The sequence below is a fragment of the Protomyctophum bolini genome (assembly GCF_963924005.1).
Source record: "Protomyctophum bolini genome assembly, chromosome: 18".
Taxonomy (NCBI): Eukaryota; Metazoa; Chordata; class Actinopteri; order Myctophiformes; family Myctophidae; genus Protomyctophum; species Protomyctophum bolini.
Genome location: NC_137879.1, coordinates 40121623 through 40136058, shown reverse-complemented (window position 1 = coordinate 40136058; position 14436 = coordinate 40121623). Strand labels below are relative to the sequence as shown.

At 41.8% G+C, this 14436-nt stretch overlaps 1 protein-coding gene across 1 annotated transcript; it reads left to right on the top strand.

Moving 5' to 3' along the window:
- Positions 1–7799: 7799 nt before the first annotated feature.
- LOC308333694 (acidic mammalian chitinase-like) lies at positions 7800–12988 on the top strand (the record flags this gene model as incomplete). The annotated part of the gene is made up of 10 exons (XM_080790149.1): positions 7800–7824; positions 8273–8474; positions 8833–8889; positions 9010–9175; positions 9745–9869; positions 10272–10395; positions 11265–11450; positions 11889–12011; positions 12406–12547; positions 12975–12988. The coding sequence occupies 10 exons, from the start codon at positions 7800–7802 to the stop codon at positions 12986–12988; spliced, it is 1164 nt and encodes a 387-aa protein (XP_080646275.1).
- Positions 12989–14436: the final 1448 nt, after the last annotated feature.

Sequence of the window (14436 nt, the reverse complement as noted above, 5' to 3'; positions counted from 1 at the left end):
TCAGACACTGTATGAAGCCCAATGAATTCTTCATGAGGAACCAAGTGTTTGTCAACATAACGCAGGCAGATAGACTCCTGCTCTGCACCAGAAATATCTTGGGTACCATCAACTATTAGAGAAAACTGGAGAAGAGGAAGACCCTTGATTGTGTCAATCATCTCTCTAATGATAGAATTTCCCATTATTTTCACAATCTCATTCTGTATAGTCCAACTTGTATAATTAACAGTACGTGTCAGCCACTTTTTTAACACAGGATCATCCTCTGATCTAAGCTTTAACAGCTGATAGAGATTTCCAGATTCAGTAGTGTGGCCTCAAAGGCTTGACCCTGCCTAGCAAGGTACTGTACTGAGGAAATAATCTTGTTTAAGCAATGCCTTGCATCCTCTTGTTGTTTTAACCAAGCACTGGATAACTGTACAGTGACAGGAATAGACCGATCTGCTGCTACAGCATGAATATGACACTGGGTTCTCTCATGAGCTCCAAATCTCTCTATGGCCTTTTTCCAGTTTGTAAAACCTGCCGTTACAAAAGCAGGTTCTGTTTTTTGACCAGAGGATGACCTGTTTCCAGTATACAAGTTGGAACAAAAGAAACACAAGACACCGTGTACAGACGGCCTGTAAGTTAACCACTGGTAATCGTCAAACCATTTCTGTTGGAATGATAAGACTCTGTTTGGAAGAATTTGTTTTTCTATGAATTTCACATGTGGCTGATATGGATTGGTACCATCACTGATATCAGTAGCAGTCAAATCTGCCTCCCTGGACTCTGTTCTGCAGCCAGCATCTGGTCTCTCCTGGGTCCTCCTCTGGAAACTGGTCTCTCCACGGTGTCTGCCCAGCACAGGGATCTTTGATCTCGGGAGCCTGAGGTCAATCACTGGTGCCTGCATACAGTATATGAATGAGAAAACTATAACAAAATAAAAATAAAGAACACTATTCATCTATATAATGAAAATGCTACCTACTTTCTTCTGTAGACCCTCCTCTCTCCGCTGTGTCTCCAAAGCTGAGGGACCTCTAGACAGAGTAGACTCTGGGGCCGGCAGTGAACCTCTGGTGCCTGCAGAATAGGACAATACATTTATCACTAAACACTTACAACATTGCATCCGTTTATATCAAATTGTGATATTTAATTAATACCTACTTGTATTTGCAACATGTGTCTTCTCTGATGTCCTGGAACTGGTCTCTCCATGGCGGCCGACTGTGACTCTGGCTTTAAGCAATGGGATCTCTGATGCCTGCATATATGAATGAGAACAATTTAAATATATATATATATACAAACACTATTCATCTATATAATGAAAATGAAACCTACTTTCTTCTGTAGACCCTCCTCTCTCCCCTGTGTCTGCATAGCTGAGGGACCTCTAGACAGAGTAGACTCTGGGGCCGGCAGTGAACCTCTGCCTGCAGAATAGGACAATACATTTATCACTAAACACTTACAACATTGCATCCGTTTATATCAAATTGTGATATTTAATTAATACCTACTTGTATTTGCAACATGTGTCTTCTCTGATGTCCTGGAACTGGTCTCTCCATGGCGGCCGACTGTGACTCTGGCTTTAAGCAATGGGATCTCTGATGCCTGCATATATGAATGAGAACAATTTAAAAAATATATATATATACAAACACTATTCATCTATATAATGAAAATGAAACCTACTTTCTTCTGTAGACCCTCCTCTCTCCCCTGTGTCTGCATAGCTGAGGGACCTCTAGACAGAGTAGACTCTGGGGCCGGCAGTGAACCTCTGCCTGCAGAATAGGACAATACATTTATCACTAAATACTTACAACATTGCATCCGTTTATATCAAATTGTGATATTTAATTAATACCTACTTGTATTTGCAACATGTGTCTTCTCTGATGTCCTGGAACTGGTCTCTCCATGGCGGCCGACTGTGACTCTGGCTTTAAGCAATGGGATCTCTGATGCCTGCATATATGAATGAGAACAATTTAAAAAATATATATATATACAAACACTATTCATCTATATAATGAAAATGAAACCTACTTTCTTCTGTAGACCCTCCTCTCTCCCCTGTGTCTGCATAGCTGAGGGACCTCTAGACAGAGTAGACTCTGGGGCCGGCAGTGAACCTCTGCCTGCAGAATAGGACAATACATTTATCACTAAACACTTACAACATTGCATCCATTTATATCAAATTGTGATATTTAATTAATACATACTTGTATTTGCAACATGTGTCTTCTCTGTCTGGTAACTAGTCTCTCTATGATGGCCGACTCTGGCCAGAAATGGGATCCCTGATCCCAATGCAGAGGGATGTCTGACTCTGGGCTCTTGGGCATCTGCGCTCTCCCCACCAATGTCTGTTGTAATGAGGTTAAGACAGTTAACTGAGAATTCATGATGAACTACTGGATTCTGTAACCTCTGGTCTCTCCATGGACTCAATGATCCAGCTAGGACTTGTACCTGCTGTGCTGTGGCCTCTGGTCTCTCCTCCTCCCTCCTCATCCAAAATGAGGATAGTATTTGCATCTAGAGATGGGACAATGCACAATATTATTCTTTGCAACTATAAAAATGCTCTAAATTTGTATTATAGTGAATCCCTTACTCTCATCTGTATCCGCTGAATGTGTCAAGTCTGTGCTCTGGTCAGGACTTGGTCTCTCCGTGACAACGGTGACACATATATCATTTGCATCTAGGAGCAGGACAATGCACACATTTAGACATTTAGACTATCACAACACAATTACGTCACAATAATTAAAATTACCCCTACTCTCATCTGTAGCCTCTGGCAGCTCCAGAGACTCCCCAGTGTGGCTCTGCAGTGGGTCTGCTGTGGTCTATATGGAAATGGCACAACAAGTTGAACGTTGACATGAACACTTTATTCAAGGACTTAAACAACGTATTTGTAATATTAGAGATGTACTTACACGTTGTCTTTTAGGGAAATGAAAAACCCCCTTATGTCCACAGTGACATTTCGCTTCTTCATCGTGACGCTTCTTCAGTTCAACCTTCCAAAGTTCCCCACACACACACCACACACACACACAGATACTGTGATACTAGGCTAATGCTTTAATCATGAACAGAGTACAAATGTAGGCTAGCGAAGACTATAATTAGCATAATACGCTAGCCAAGCTACCGGTAAGCTACAAACTTTACATCCACGTGCGACGGTCACGGTGCAGTTTGTTAAACATATAGCTAACTTACATGCAGTCATTTAACCTGAGAAACAGAAGCACTGTAAGCACACATCTCTGAAACTGAATTATAAATTAACACAAAAGGTTTTACTGTAGCTTTTCCATACCAAGAACCAACGTTAAAAAAAACACCAGGTAGAAACTACCTGGCACGCATTTCTCAACACCAGTTTCACCCCATTGTGGGCCACGAACGAATGCAAACATTCAATCAAACGCAGGTTCCTAATACTAGTTATAAAGCTTTACATTTGAAATCTACTAATTTGACATTGACATGTTAAATAATTCTTCATTTATTACTTACAATGCAACTCCATGTTGTGCTCGCTCGACGCTCTGTGCCAGTGCCACTGTCGACTGCCACTGCTTGCGCGGGTACAAACTAAACTACAAAGAGGAAGTGGCTTACCTATTTTTTCATTGGAAACGGTTTGGCCCGGGAACGGGCCAAACAATTATGGGATTTACACGGAGGGGTGCACCAAATACAATCTTCAAAATATATCGCGTTTATGAAAGCAGGATTTCTCCTAAAAAAACGTTGGAGCCAGGGGGGATACAGGGGGGGACCCCCCAGCCAGGGGGGGACCCCCTAACTCATCTGGGGGGGACCAATGTGACGCTGGCAGGGGATTTGTCCCCTAGGCTATTGCGCCCCTGGAGTTCCATCTCTTGAGACAATCCTCTTCTTCCTCCTCGTGTCATGCAGGCTGCAGTGCTTAGAGCTGGCTGAGATGGTCCAAGACCACGACGCAGGCCTATGTGCGTGGTGGGAAGGACCTGCTCCGTAACACTTCTGTCTACTGATCACTGATGGAAATAAAACTGTACAATTCAAAACACCTGTCCAAGTTATTACTGGGATCCGATTGTTTTTACTTCCGTTACTTTCTTCAGTTCTTGATAATAATAATAATAAACATGTAAGAAAACAAGAAATGAAGATCACGTAATTTGCTAAGTAAGTATACGTCATTTGTCAGCCGATCGCCGTTTGCGGATGACGTATCTATACGCAAATATAACTATTTTTATTGAATACTTTAGTTCATCTTTGTTTGCGCCCGGACAATATAAAGTAGCCCCGATCGCATCTTCAAAGATCCGGGTAGGTGATCCGGAAGTCAGAGTCAAGTCAGAGTCATTTCCCTCTCTGTTAACCACACTTTGGAGATCTCTTCGACATACTGTCCCACTCCCCCCGCGGCGGTCGCTGAATGCACAGAATAGTGGGCGTATCCTCCCCGACCCCATACACTCATGTAGGTGGGGTGACGTCACCTCAGGCTCTGCTTGCATGGAATGCATGCATGCACAGACACAGCGGAGCTAAATGACGACTGATGAGAACCGTTTGGGGAACCGTTAATACGAAAACGATGGAACCTTCTACCACAGGTCGTTTCGAGGAAGCAATCTGATTGGTTGAAACAGCCTTCTAGCCGGTGGTTAAACCAGCACTGTTCGCCACCTAATCAAAACAAAGAACTTCAGTGACGCTTGCGGAACTCGACTCCGTCTCGTTCCAGACCGCATCCCTGTCGTGGCAATAATCACGTTAACCCACACCCTCTCGTGTAATATTGCTTAAGTCTTAAACAGGCCAGACACAATGTACTCTGAGGCATCTCCATCTAGGAGGCCTGTTCCATTACTATGAATGAACCAGCAGGGAACATTTACTCCATTCCTATAGTCCTTCTGCAAGCCTCTGTGGACTAGAGTTCTCATCGGGTGATGAGCCCCTGCGTGACTGTACCGCCCGTTGAGAAACGTTACTTCTAGAAGTTCAACCTTTTTTAGGTGTTAAAGGTGTGCCCCAGGGGTCAACTTTAGGACCCCTTCTGTTTTCTATTTATTATTATTATTATTATTATTTTCTTTTTTTTTTATGTGAACAATCTGCCATCAATTTTTAGACACAGTTTTCCCAGCTTTATGCCGATAATAAGGTCATCTACACATAACTCCTTCAACTGTGTTGAAGGAATACAAGTTAAATAGCGTTTGAGGTAAATAGGATAATTTAAATAAATACATTTAAAAACCAGTTGAAGCCAGTGCTTGTGTCTTCTGATTATGTAAAGGTGTCCATTGAAGTCTGTCGTACATTATGCAATGGTGTGTGAGAAAAGGACAGCCGAGGACAGTCTATTGTATGCATTGTTAAGTGGAACAAGATCAGATTTTGAGGCATTTTGATAAACCACATCACAATAGTCGAATAGTGGAAGTACTAATAAAGCCAGTTTCTTGCGTACACTGAGTGAAAAGCCGTTTCTGGATCTATATAAAGCATTTATTCCGAAGTTAACCTTTTTTTTTAACACATGGTTAATATGAGATTTGAATGCGAGTTCTGGGTCCAACCATACCGTGAGATATTTAATGTTGTCAGCTTTTTGCAAAGTCGTGCCATCATTACTTGTTATAGTAAAGGAATCTGTTGTGGATTTGAGTTTAGGACTAGTACCAAAAATCATAATAAACCACTTTGACTTATTAATCAGTAATTTATTATGTAAGAGCCAATTTTATCATATTTTCTTCATTTAATCCTAGACCTTTTTTTCATTAACTCTGGAGTCAAATGAGGCGTGGTTTCTGAATTGTGTGTTGTTTGCTTATCTTTGCTTATAATCCAGATAAAAAGAACATGAAACAACTTGTTTCATGTTTTTTTTAATCTGGATGATAAGCAAAGATTGGCTACATTTGTGTTAATATGCATCAGTAGCCTTTCCATGTCTACTTTAGTCTAATTTATATACTCTTTTTTTGTAATAATTTTTATCCCACGATTTTGCTAATCATTTTCTCACCCAGTGTCAATTATCTAATGTAATCCAGGGCGCTACACTTCCTCATCAGTCAATGTTTGGGAAACACGCACACAGTATAAAACATAATATTTAGATTTTTCTTGGTCATATTCTCCAAATCATAATAATAATAACTAAATAAATATTCACTAAACACCACTGAGCCACTAAGAAGACGAATTGGTCGAATTACGAACATCATTTTTGGCTAGACTTTTCAAGTGAATGTACACTTTAAGTCATTAAAACACCTTGATTATTCAACTTTATGCATTATGCATTATTCAACAACAGAAAATATATTCAACAACAGAAAATAACAAACAGCTAGCATGGTAAAATTGTGTGTGTGTGATTACAGCAACACTGAAACACATTGAAGGGTGGTTGTATTTACACAACGTAGTTTCAGGAGTGGAGACCAGCCTCTGCATAACACTGAAACACATTGAAGGGTGGTTGTATTTATCAACGTTATTTTTCAAATTTGCCATCCTCCTCCACCCCAACCTCCACCGTGCGTGCGTGCGTGCGTGCGTGTGTGTGTGTGTTTTGCTTATCTTTTCTTATCATCCAGATAAAAACAAAAGATTGACTACATTTGTGTCAATATGCATCAGTAGCCTTTCCATGTCTACTTTAGTCCAATGTATAGTTATTCTCCACTGTAAGACAGGACAGACACTTTACTGTTCCTTTGGTTAGTATTGAATTTGGTAAACATTCCTTTTCTTTTAAAGCCCCTACAGACTGGAATACTTTACCAGCTAACATTAGATCCATCTCAACATTCCCAGTTTTTAAAAGTGTTACTTTAAAGTTGTATGTTCTTGCTATCGGTAAATATGCCATTATATCACCATGTTTATTTCGTTAATTCATTATTTTATTTTGTATTTGCGAATGCAGTGAGCACTTACTATGAGACCTAGCAGATCATGTCTGTCTGTCTGTGCGTGTGTCCCCCCTTTGTGCCCATATATGGAGCTGAGTGATTTGTTTGTGATTGATGCAACACACTCCATATTTGGACGTATAGCTGCTTTGGGGACTCCTTATATGGTTATGAATAAGTTAAAAACTTAACTTAAAAATAACTTAACTTAAAAACTTAAACTTAAAAATACGAACTGCGTTCGCTTCCCGCGTTTGCGCGTCTTACTGGTACTATTATTATTATTTTATTTTTGCACTCACTGTATAGGACGTGGCGTTTTCATAATGTGTTCTATGATTTCATTAAATGCCGTAATGTGGTCTGCAATGTTTAGTGTTTTGTCTTGTCCATGTATGTTGTATGTAATTTGTTTTGTTTTATTGTTTACATGTACAATAATGATTGTGACATGTATCTGTGTTGGGAGCCCCTCGAAAACGAGATGGTACATCTCAAGGGGTCTTTTTTCCTAATAAAGAAACTTGAATCATCATCTTTCACACATTTTGCACATGAAGCCTTGTAAAAGTGTGTGCGGTGGAATGTATACAAACCTGTATAACCTTTATTTGACTTCTAATTGTCTGCAAATCATATCATTGTTGAATAACACTTGAAAGTTATCGGCACAATTAACAACGCCAGTGGAAAACAGAAAAGGGCAATTAACTCCTGACCAAACAAATGATTTATCAGAATAACGAAGCCAGATCAAACATGTTTTACAGATATGGAGAGGAACATAAGGTATATAAGAGGCTTCTGGCCGTCAGTTAGTTGTACAGACGCACCATGGGCAAGCTTCTCATCTGTGTTGGTAAGTCGAGAAATTGCTGTTGAGGAAAACATTTTTCTGTGCAGAGCAGCAGAGGAAATGAACTGTATCTTTAGATTTACTATGAAACGGATATACTTTTCTTTTCAAAATAGTTGTTTAACAATATGATTCATATAACTGATGATTATAATAATATGTAGAAGGATTTATGTGCCATATATAGATTAATAACCGGAGGGTAAATCTTAGTGCTTGTCCTTACTGACCCAATTAAAACACCACTCCTTTTCCACTTTCTCTGGATCTCTCTCTCTCTCTCTCTCTCTCTCTCTCTCTCTCTCTCTCTCTCTCTCTCTCTGCAGGACTGGCTCTCCTGCTGCACGTGCAGCTAGGTAAGACTTGGTCCACTTGGTGTGTTACTCTCAAACGGCAAAAAAAAACAAAACAACAACAAGCCCTTATTTTGTCACTCGTCCCTTAATTGCAGGATCCTCCTACATCCTCTCATGTTACTTCACCAACTGGGGACAGTACCGTCACGGTGCTGGGAAGTACATGCCCACCGACATTGACCCGTGTCTCTGTGACCACTTCGTCTATGCCTTCGCTGGAATAGACAAAAACATGCAGATCACGACCACTGAGTGGAACGATGAGGCTCTCATGGAACAGCTCAACGATCTCATACAGTGAGCACACACACACACACACACACACACACACACTCTGAAATTCTGATTATATTTTATCATGCGCATGATCACAAAATCTAAGGCTATGTTTTTAGTCTCCCGGTTGACGTGATGTTTCAACCCTCCAGGCTGCTGTTGTGGGAAGATACATGCTTTTATCAAGCCATAAAATGTGCATGTCATTTTTAGATTTGAACCACTTTAACCATTAGTTCATACTTTGGCTGTTCACAAATAGCAGATATACAACCTCGTATAGCGTGTCACTTCTATCTATTCTACATCAGGAGGGATCAGGCTGACATAAAGGTGTGAGGACTCAACGTGATTTACATTTTTGTTTTGTTTTGTCCAGGAACGGCGCTGTGAGGACCCTGCTGGCCGTTGGTGGATGGAACGTAGGAACTTCTCAGTGAGTATTAAACATGAAACCTCAGATACTGTAAAGGCACTCTTTCTTTGACTCTTTTGGATGAATCTCTCTCCCTCTCCCTCTCCCTCTCCCTCTCCCTCTCCCTCTCCCTCCCCCCAGGTTCACATCCATGGTGTCCAGTCCTCATAGCCGTTCTATCTTCATCAAAAGCGTGGTCCTGTTCCTGCGTAATCAAGGCTTTGACGGTCTGGACATCGACTGGGAGTACCCAGGCTCTCGTGGCTCCCCACCTGAGGACAAGGCTCTCTTCACCGTCCTGTGTCAGGTCAGCCTTCTATCATGTTACAAGACATAACCACCTTAAAGGAGAATTCCATGCTAGAATGCTTTTTTATCTTTCTTACCTTTCTTTGTAGTCGTTATGTCCCCACCAAAGAGGTCCAGGTGTTTTTTTGTGCAAAAACTCCTTATTGGCTATTTCCCCTACCATAAGCCCTCAATGAATTGCATTGAATTGAATGGGGCTATGGGGTGTTGTGCTAATTCGCTTATTTCCATCAAAATAAGTAGTAAAGTGTGCCGCTTGGGATATTATTTACATTATGAAGAGAGGATATATACAAACAAATAATATTTTATATGCGAATTAGCACAACACCCCATAGCCCCATTCAATTCCCATTCCATTCAATGCAATTCATTTAGGGCTTATGGTAGGGGAAATAGCCAATAAGGAGCTTTTGCACAAAATAACACCTGGACCTCTTTGGTGGGGACGTAACGACTACAAAGAAAGGTAAGAAAGCATTTTAGTATGGAATTCTCCTTTAATGGCACCTTAAAATGTTGGAAATTTGTGGAAATCTTTCTCTTCACCACCTCCTGTCTCTGCAGGAGCTGTTGGCTGCCTTCGAGCTTGAAGGTCAGCGGACCAACCGTTCTCGTCTGATGCTCACCGCTGCCGTCGCTGCCGACAAGGGAGTGATAGACGCTGGATACGAAGTTTCCCAGCTCGGAGCGTCAGTATAGATAACACACAAACATACAAACAAGTATTTGGCTGCATGCAGGCATTATAGGCTATAGTATTTGTGTCTGTTAAGCTCCTACAATTTTCAAACGCTTCCGTCATACAGTCTGGTGCAACGAAAGCTCTGAATATGATGCAACGCTTCCTTCCCCGCTGATGCGATTCGTCTTTACAGTCGCTCAGAATCATAAATGACAATTTAATAAATAGCATCCTTTAAGCAGTTTCCCCAGACAGTGTGCGGTCGGTGTGGGACCTTAAAAAAAGAAAGAAAAAAAAAGAAAATTATATCATAGATTTCGGAACAATTGGACCTTCCTGGTTGTCCTATGCACTTTCACTAATATTTTCTTCAAATCCCCCTGACTCCCGCACATCTTTTCATCACCAGTATCCTGGACTACTTCCATGTGATGACCTACGACTTCCACGGCCCCTGGGCACACGTTACTGGAGAGTACAGTCCTGTGTGGCAGGGTCCAGCTGACAAGGGTGCCATGATCTACTTCAACGTGGTGAGTGTGGAGGTTCCTCGACATTCAAAACACAGTGAACCCCATTGGTTTCTAGTACAGACCCGGACCGCGACAGACCGCTTTGAAGCCACGTTTTCGGCGAAATTAAATCCGATGGCGGCGGGCATCTTCAGAGCAGAATCCCGAGAAACATACCGAATTTCATAATTAACCTCGTCGCCATGAAACCGCGGGTTATCATAATTACCCTTTGATAGCCGAACCCGCGGGTTTATAACTTTATATCAAAATGGACCGGCAGAAGCCAAGCACATACCTCTTTAACCTCTATACCTCGCCCAGGTTGCTATAGGCAACCTTCAGTGTCCCTCCAGGCACAAAGCGAAATGCGCGTGCACTAGTGTTGCGCGGGTCAGTGTTTTTTATGACACGCAGGTCCCGCATGAATTAATAATTTGACTCACCCGTCCGTCGCAGACATAGCCTACAGTAGAGTTATGCCAACAACAGGACTGGAGACACAGATGCTGAAAGAAAACGCCACTAAAGACCTGAGAAAAACTATTTGAAAATGTTTGGTGTTAACGTTGTCAAACCCCTCACTTATTAGCCTATACAATCCACACGCATGCAAACTCACACACACACATGCACGCACGCGAGCGCACGCACACACACACAGTGTGTCACACACACGCACACACTCGCGGGGCGCTGAAGGAAAGGGATAGGTGCTGCTGGTGGTTATAAAAGATTTCACTCGCTCTGGAGTGTCGGTCAGATACCGTCAGAACACAAGGATGGAAGATGGTAGTAGACAACTCACCACTGTGTTCAAGGACAGCACGGGGAAAATAAATGTGTGCTGAAAGGCTATGCTGTATATTGTTTCCTTGTCCATATTATAGAACTACGCTATGAACTACTGGAAGAACCAGGGCGCCCCAGCTGAGAAGCTGCTGGTTGGTTTTGCCACCTACGGTAACACCTTCAAACTGGCTTCCTCTTCCAACACCGGTATCGGTGCTCCAAGCACTGGACCTGGACCTGCCGGTCAATTCACCGCCACGCCTGGAACCTGGGCCTACTATGAGGTATTTAACTCACCCTGGAACCTGGGCCTACTATGAGGTATTTAACTCACCCTGGAACCTGGGCCTACTATGAGGTATTTAACTCACCCTGGAATCTGGGCCTACTAGTATGAGGTATTTAACTCACCTGTCGCCAATTGCGCCTTTTGACGTCATTTTAATATCAATTGATTACGGTGATCAACTGTGTCCAGTATGCCCTCATAACACTCCGGTAGCGGTCAGCTAAATATCAGATGTTTTGGTGGAAATGTAAACAAAAGGTGACGTGCATTCACCAAAAGAAACTGCACATAAATAGACTTGTACAGCCATGTCAGAGGCAGAGATTGTACACGTCTCCAGTGCAACAAGGTTTTGCGTTCTATATAGAAACTACAAACTAATACAGTATAGATTTCACATTTGTTTCTAATGGCTTGTCTCTGCTTCATTCAGATCTGCGACTTCCTGAACCAGCAAGGAGTCACAGACGTCTGGGATGTCGCCCAGCAGGTGCCTTACGCCTACAACAGCCAGACCTGGGTTGGATTTGACAACGTTGTCAGCTATCAGGGCAAGGTGCATAGCAGCATTTCACATAATCGCTCAGATTTGTAGACACTACTAGTTGCTTGCGTGAGCAGAGCGGCGCAAGTACTGTATTCGGCTGCGTATGTCCGGGATCAGGGAATGTGTATTTCTTTGGTGGCGTCTCTCGGCCAATCAGGGATTGGGTGATGACGTAACTATGTATGTTTATCTAAAAACATGTGTGACACGTGTGGATGACGTAACAGATTTAAGTTATTTATGAGGGAGGAAGTTACAAGCGTCGGATATAAGTCGCGTGCTCTGCTCGCGCACAAGTAGGCAAAGTAGTTCCTGCTTTTGTCATTTATTTTAACGCACTGGTACAGGCTGGCTGGTACACTGTTACAGGTACAGGTTAACTGGTTACTGTTAACTGGTACAGGTTGGCTGGCTGAAGAGGAGTGGTTTTGGTGGAGCCATGGTCTGGACTCTTGACATGGACGACTTCAGTGGCAATTTCTGTGGCCAGGGAAAATACCCTCTGATCAACGCCCTCAAGAAGGGCCTGGGAACCAAAGCTTCTGGTAACATGACGCACACACGCGTGGGCGCACACACACACACACACACACACACACACACACACACACACACACACACACACACACACGCATGCACGCACGCAATACAAACTTCAGATTGATCATGGGGAAAGGTAGCAGAGAGGGGCAGTTTAGTGACAAGAACACACACCCTCAAAACTGTTTAGAGATTGCTACCATACCGTGATAGAACCAGGCCGTATACATCTTTGCCTGTTTCTGATGTGTTAAGTACTTGACCTCTGGCTATGCTCCTACACAAGTCTGATTATTCAGATAATGGATAACAGTCTACAGTATAGTGGGTTATTGGGTTAATTCAGCGGTGACAATACTACGTAGGCCTATTTCTAGTACAGAGTTCCATCTCTTGAGACATAATCCTCTTCTCCCTCCTCGTGTCATGCAGGCTGCAGTGCTTAGAGCTGGCTGAGATGGTCCAAGACCACGACGCAGGCCCATGTGCGTGGTGGGAAGGACCTGCTCCGTAACAGTTCTGTCTACTGATCACTGATGGAAATAAAACTGTACAATTCAAAACACCTGTCCAAGTTATTACTGGGATCCGATTGTTTTTACTTCCGTTACTTTCTTCAGTTCTTGATAATAATAATAATAATAAACATGTAAGAAAACAATAATAATAAACATGTAAGAAAACAAGAAATGAAGATCACTTAATTTGCTAAGTAAGTATCTATACGTCATTTGTCAGCCGATCGCCGTTTGCGGATGACGTATCTATACGCAAATATAACTATTTTTATTGAATACTTTAGTTCATCTTTGTTTGCGCCCGGACAATATATAAAGTAGCCCCGATCGCATCTTCAAAGATCCGGGTAGGTGATCCGGAAACCCCCCCCCCCCCCCCTCCTGAAAAGAGGTGGCGGTCTATGTCTCTCTCTCGTTCTCGGAAAAGTATTCAGTGATGCTTGCGGAACTCGACTTTGTCTCGTTCCTTACCGCATCACTGTCGTGGCAATAATCACGTTAAACAACACCCTCTCGTGTAATATTGCTTAAGTCTTAAACAGAAACGATGTACTCTGAGGTTATCAGTAAGTCTTAAACAGGCCAGAAACGAGTTACTCTGAGGTTATCAGTAAGTCTTAAACAGGCCAGACACGAAGTACTCTGAGGTTATCAGTAGGGTTGGGATTCGTTAGGATTTTAACGGTTCCGAATCCTTCCCGGATCCCTCTTAACGGTTCCGGTTCCTAACGGTTCCCTTAACGGATCCCAATATAATTTTTTCCCTTTTATTTATAACTTTATTTATTTATTATAACTAACCTAATCAAGTACATAATAAACACAAATTCATTAATTAAATTATTGAAAATTTGTACTGTATATTGCAATTTGTACTGTATATTGCAGTTTGTACTGTATATTAAATATACAGTACATACACATTGCAATAATGATATTGTTGTGGTGACAAATGTCTTTAATGTTCAGATTAATTTAATATGAAGGACCCCTTGCCCTAATGGAAACAAATATGCTTTCTTAGATTATAATATCCTTTTAGCAGACCTTGTATTGAACTGTAGGCTACGTTCCTGTGCTTTTTTCTGCAAACTGTTTATAAAGTAATCAATCTATGGAGGTATATGCACCTAAACGCTGGGCTCAACAGTCACGCGATTAATTTAGAGACAAATCAAAAGCAGTTGAGTTTCTTATAAATTGTAAAATATAAGTGCAGACAAATTGATTTGGCTATATTTAACGTGATTCATATAATATCAGAAGGACGTCGAGTCATTGGCGGTCTAAATTAACACCATTAACAACGGCCTACAACACGCCTAATGAAAAGCTCTGTAGAAGTTTAGTAGTTTTTATTTTCTATTACGTTACTA